The 4,845-nt window shown below is 55.3% G+C and overlaps 1 protein-coding gene across 1 annotated transcript in view; it reads left to right on the top strand.

The window, feature by feature from the left end:
• The window catches only part of TSGA10IP (testis specific 10 interacting protein), an 8,694-nt gene extending 3,849 nt beyond the window's left edge, over window positions 1-4,845 (top strand). Inside the window, exons 5-8 of the mRNA XM_006771572.2 lie at window positions 808-975; window positions 3,382-3,481; window positions 3,689-3,813; window positions 4,693-4,845. Coding sequence (XP_006771635.1) covers window positions 808-975; window positions 3,382-3,481; window positions 3,689-3,813; window positions 4,693-4,828 — 529 coding nt within the window. The 3' untranslated portion in view covers window positions 4,829-4,845. The remainder of the gene's footprint in view (window positions 1-807; window positions 976-3,381; window positions 3,482-3,688; window positions 3,814-4,692) is intronic.

Genomic DNA, 4,845 nt, shown 5'->3' with positions numbered 1-4,845 from the left:
CACATATTGGTGCTCAATAAATATGTGCTAATTGAGTAACTGCATCTCCCCCTTTGTCTGTCTGTCCATGATTCAATTATGTATTGATTCACTAATATTGAGTTTCTGTCCATGTTAGGCACTATTCCAGCTGCCGGGGATACCTTGTTGATGAACGTATCAAAATAGACAAGAAACTGCACTCATGAGGCTTACATTCTACTTGGGAAGAGGATAATTAATAAAGAAATGAACAAGGTGGCCCTGACCAGTGTGGCTCGGTTGGTTGGGCATCGTCCTATGCACTGAAAGGTTGCCTGTCAGGGCACATGCCCAGGTTGCAGGCTCGAATCCCGGTAGGGGGCATGCAGGAGGCAGCTGGTTGATGTTGCTCTCCCGTTCATGTTTCTCTCTCCCCCCGCTCTCTCAAAATCAATTTTTAAAATCTTTAAAAAATAAGAAAACAAGGTGTATAGCTAGAACTGGAAAATATCTGAGAGGTAGGTGAGGTGGTCAAGGAGTCTTTTTTCCCTGATATCTGAGCAAAGACCTGACTGATGAGATGGCCGTGAGACCTGGGGGAAGAATGTCCCAGGTCGATCTAGGTGCTGACTATTCAGCCACCCACACCATTCATCTATCCCTCCATATATCCATTATCACTTCACCATTTTGTTTCTTTTTTCTTTCCATTCATCCACCTGTCTGTCCTTCAAGTCAAAATGCATTCACTTAACCCTATCTCCCCCTTCCTGGCCCCTGACCCTCTGTGAGCCTCCTGTTCCCCACAGACTCCTCCCATCCTCTTCTCCCCTCTCCCCCACCAAGAAGCATGCTGCAGGGCTGGGAGCGGCGGCAGCAGGAGGAGCAGCAGCAGGCTGAGCAGCGGAAGGCCCGGGAGCAGCAGGTACAGCAGCAGGTGGCCCGCTGCCTGGCAACCTATGCACCCAGGAGTCAAGGGCTGGGGGCTGCCCAACGCAAGCTGGAGGAGCTGAGGTAGGAAGCTGGGCTGTGGAGGGCCTGGTGGGGACAGGGCAGAGGCAGTGCTGGGTCAGCCAGGAGGACCCAGCAGACCCAGCCCTCGCCTTCCTCCGGGCTGAGCCTGCACTGCCATCCTCCAGCCGGCAGACCGGCCGGCCGGCCACTTTGTGTGTCATATAGGAAAAGACCATGAGGCTCAGGAGGAGGGGCTGGGCCAAGGTCACCCAATAAATAACAGTCTCTGAAGCTGTCAAATGCTCAGGTTAAATATTCCTCGTGTTCATCACACCTTCAAATCTTGTTTTTCTGATTTCACAAGCCAGGCATGCTTACTGTAAAATTCAGATGTTACCAAAATAGCTGATGTAGAATGTGAGCAGCACTTATGTCCCCCTCCCACCCCCCGACTCCCGGACACAGACATTGCTCATGGGCCAATGGGTTGATTCTCTTCCTATATTCTGACCATTTAAAAAACCAATCCACAGCCTGGCTAGCATGGCTCAGTGGTTAAGCATCAACCTATGAACCAGGAGGTCATGGTTTGATTCCTGGTCAGGGCACATGCCTGGGTTTTGGGATCCATTCCCAGGAGGGGGCATGCAGGAGGCAGTCAGTCAATGATTTTCTCTCATCATTGATGTTTCTATCTCTCTCTCCCTCTCCCTTCCTCTCTGAAATCAATAAAAATCTAATAATAAGAAAAACCAACCCACAAATGCATACTTAAAGGAAAATCACTGTTAGACTCATAATAGGCCCATGAGGTAGGTATTGTCACCATTCCCATGATTTTACATATGAGGAAGCTTAAGGTCAGAGAGCTCAAATCATTTTCCCACATGAGCTGCGAAGGTGGGATTCCAATCCAGGCAGCCGGTTCGCCACCCTGCTACACTGCCTGGGAGGCTCACTACCCAGCATCTTCCCCCAGCCTAACCTGGTGACACTCACAGATGCCATTGCATGCCTGCTGGGTGCAGCTGGCCCAGGGCAGCCCTTTCCATGCCTCCTCTCCTTTCATCCTGGGAGATGTCTTCTTGCCAGACCTTAAGTTCATTGTTGTTTTTACCACGGGAGAAAGTGTAAGTTTTCAAACCCCAAGGGGCAGATGTCAGTGAGAGGAGTATTTCAAACACGCAGCCTTCATTTCCTACTTGGGAGGAGTGTTTCCCACGGGGTCTCTCAGCTCACAGCCTCTGAACTTTCCTCTGAGCTGCACGGGAGACTGCCCTGCTCAGGAGGCGGGCACAAACGGTTGCCCTGTGGGGAGGTGATGTGCCTTCCTTGCATCCAGCGATGATGGACACAGCTGACATCCACTGACGTGCTTCCTTTTCACTCGGATGGGGGTGAGGGGTGGGGGGGCTCACAGACCTGTGCCTTCTCTCCATTCGAACAGAAATAGCTTAGAGAACCAAGCAGGAAAATGTACATGGCATCGCGGGCAAGAGACTGAAGGCCAGCGCCTGTCCCTCCCCCCAGCCCCTTGCAATGGCTGTGAATCCCCCTTGAATGGCGACGACTCCTTTTTGCAGTAACTTCTGTCCCTGCCATGGGTTTCCAAGTCCATCTCTTTTCCTTGGATGGAAGATTCCCTCCCTGGCTCCCAGACAAGGGTCCAGGCCCAGCAGACGTGCCGGAGGGCCCGGCATGGGCTGGAGTCTTCTTCCTCCCTACTGTCTGGGTGCTGCCCCACATCCCCTGCCTCTCGGTGCCTCACAGAAGGATGCCGGGACCTGTGTGCACGGCGGCCAGAGGACCCTCCTGCTGCCAGAGGCTGGCTGGTTGAGCAGACAATTTCTGACGAGGCCACGAACTGGGCTTTGTACCCGATTTGTGCTTCTCCCGTGGAACCTTGACTTTTCTGGAATGTGTTTTATTTGCAACATCGTTGTTAGTTACTCTGTCCCGTTTTCTAAGCTGTCTGCTTGTAAGAACCACAGCAGATACTGGCAAGCTGGTCCCACCGCTGCTATAGCAGAGAAGAGCCCAGAGCCATGCCCACAGCCACAGCTTCCTCCTCACGGGGCGGTGTGGGAAGTGCAGGCTGTGGACTCGGAGGGGACAGGCTGTGCGAGCAGCCACCCAGTTGCTCAGAAGCCACCACTGGCCCCTCTCCCTTGGGAGTAACTGGGAGGACAAGCGAGTCCCGGCTGCACAGCCTGGAGACACTGCCTCATGTCCCAGCTGTGCAGCCTTGGACAAGTCCCTCAGCCCTCCTGAGCCTCAGGGGCGTCCTGGGTAAAATGGGACAAATACTAATTCCCACCCACTGAGCTCAGGAGGAAGCCAGGGCAGGAGGGGCATGGAATGGCTCTGTAAAGGGAAGGGCATACAGTCCTTAGTGAAGACGAGCAGCTCACCAGTGGGGATGGGCTGTGTCCATGGTTAGCTGCCCACAGGCCCGTCTCCCCACAGGCGCCAGGAGCGGCAGCGCTTTGCCGAGTACCAGGCCGAGCTGCAGGGCATCCAGCACAGGGTGCAGGCCCGGCCCTTCCTGTTCCAGCAGGCCATGCAGGTGAGAGCTAGCGCCCAGGCCAGCAGGCGGCCTCCCCGAGAACACGCCTTTCCACCGGCCGAGTGGGTAGGGAGGCGAGTTGGGGCTGGGCCCCTTAGATGGCACCCCAGGCTGCTGCCCATCTGGAAGCCCTGGGACCCCTCAGTAATCAGAGCCCCACTTGTTCTGGGGCCCTGGTGCACAGTGGGACTCCCTCTCTCTCCGCAGACCAATGCCCGGCTCACGGTGACCCGGCGCTTCTCCCAGGTGCTGTCAGCACTGGGGCTGGATGAGGAACAGCTGCTGGCTGAGGCTAGGAAGGGGGATGCCAAGGGCACTTCCCGGAAACCCAGGTGAGGCCATCTAGCTGGCCACGAAACTGGCCCTGCCCAGATGTGAGGATGGGTGCATGACCAGCACACTGGGCCCCGCAGGGTCTCCTCAGCCCCCTTCACCTTGTGCTGGGGGTCTGGGAAAGGTTGTGGGAGCTCTGTGGGCAGCCACATTGACCCGCCCTGAATCTAAGCTTCAGTCCTGCCCTGCCCGCCTCCATGGCCTGGGACCCCAGCAGGTACTTCCAGGCTCGGTCCCCCATGTCCCCCAGGAAGGTGAGGCCAGGGTTATCCTCCCACTTCTCAACGAGGAAACTAAAGCCTGAGGGCAGGTCTCCCCCCAGGGACACAGGAGTGAATAAGCAGCAGAGCCCTCTGGAATCTGCGCCCACCTGAAGGCACACGCCAGGCCTCCATTGTGGGCTGGTGCCCGGCCAGGCTTCCCACGTGGAGTCCCTTACCCCTTAGCGCAGTGGTTCCCAACCTTCTGGCCCTTTAATTACAGTTCCTCATGTTGTGACCCAACCATAAAATTATTCTCGTTGCTACTTCATAACTGTGATGTTGCTACTGTTATGAATCGTCATGTAAATATCTGATGTGCAGGATGGTCTTAGGCGACCCCTGTGAAAGGGTCGTTCGACCGCCAAAGGGGTCGCGACCCACAGGTTGAGAACCGCTGGCTTAGCGCGACCTGAGCAGAGCAGGGCTTACAGACCTAGTTCACAGAAGGGAGAGGAGGCTCAAAGGAAATCCTTCCTCAGGGTCACACAGCATAGGAGCCAGATTTGAACCCGTATCATCAGTGACAATGGCCTTTCCCTTCCTACAGCCCAAGGTGGCCTCGGGTGTAGGATTGGGGGGCTACAGGGTCTAGTGGCCTCTGTCTTTGTCTTTAAGGAGCCAACGACCAATAGGGGAGAGAATGGAGCACTCTTCTCAGAGCCCCCCCGAGACAGGAACCACTGGCAGCCAGCCTGAGAGGCGCTTGACCCAAGCCTGGACTGAGGATCCCAGTCCCTTAGATAAAAATTAAAGGCTTTATGGAAAATA

Source organism: Myotis davidii, unplaced genomic scaffold (assembly GCF_000327345.1).
Source record: "Myotis davidii unplaced genomic scaffold, ASM32734v1 scaffold425, whole genome shotgun sequence".
In the NCBI taxonomy this organism is placed as follows: Eukaryota; Metazoa; Chordata; class Mammalia; order Chiroptera; family Vespertilionidae; genus Myotis; species Myotis davidii.
Note: the sequence above shows the minus strand (reverse complement) of the source record. Positions and strands in the feature narration are given on the sequence as shown.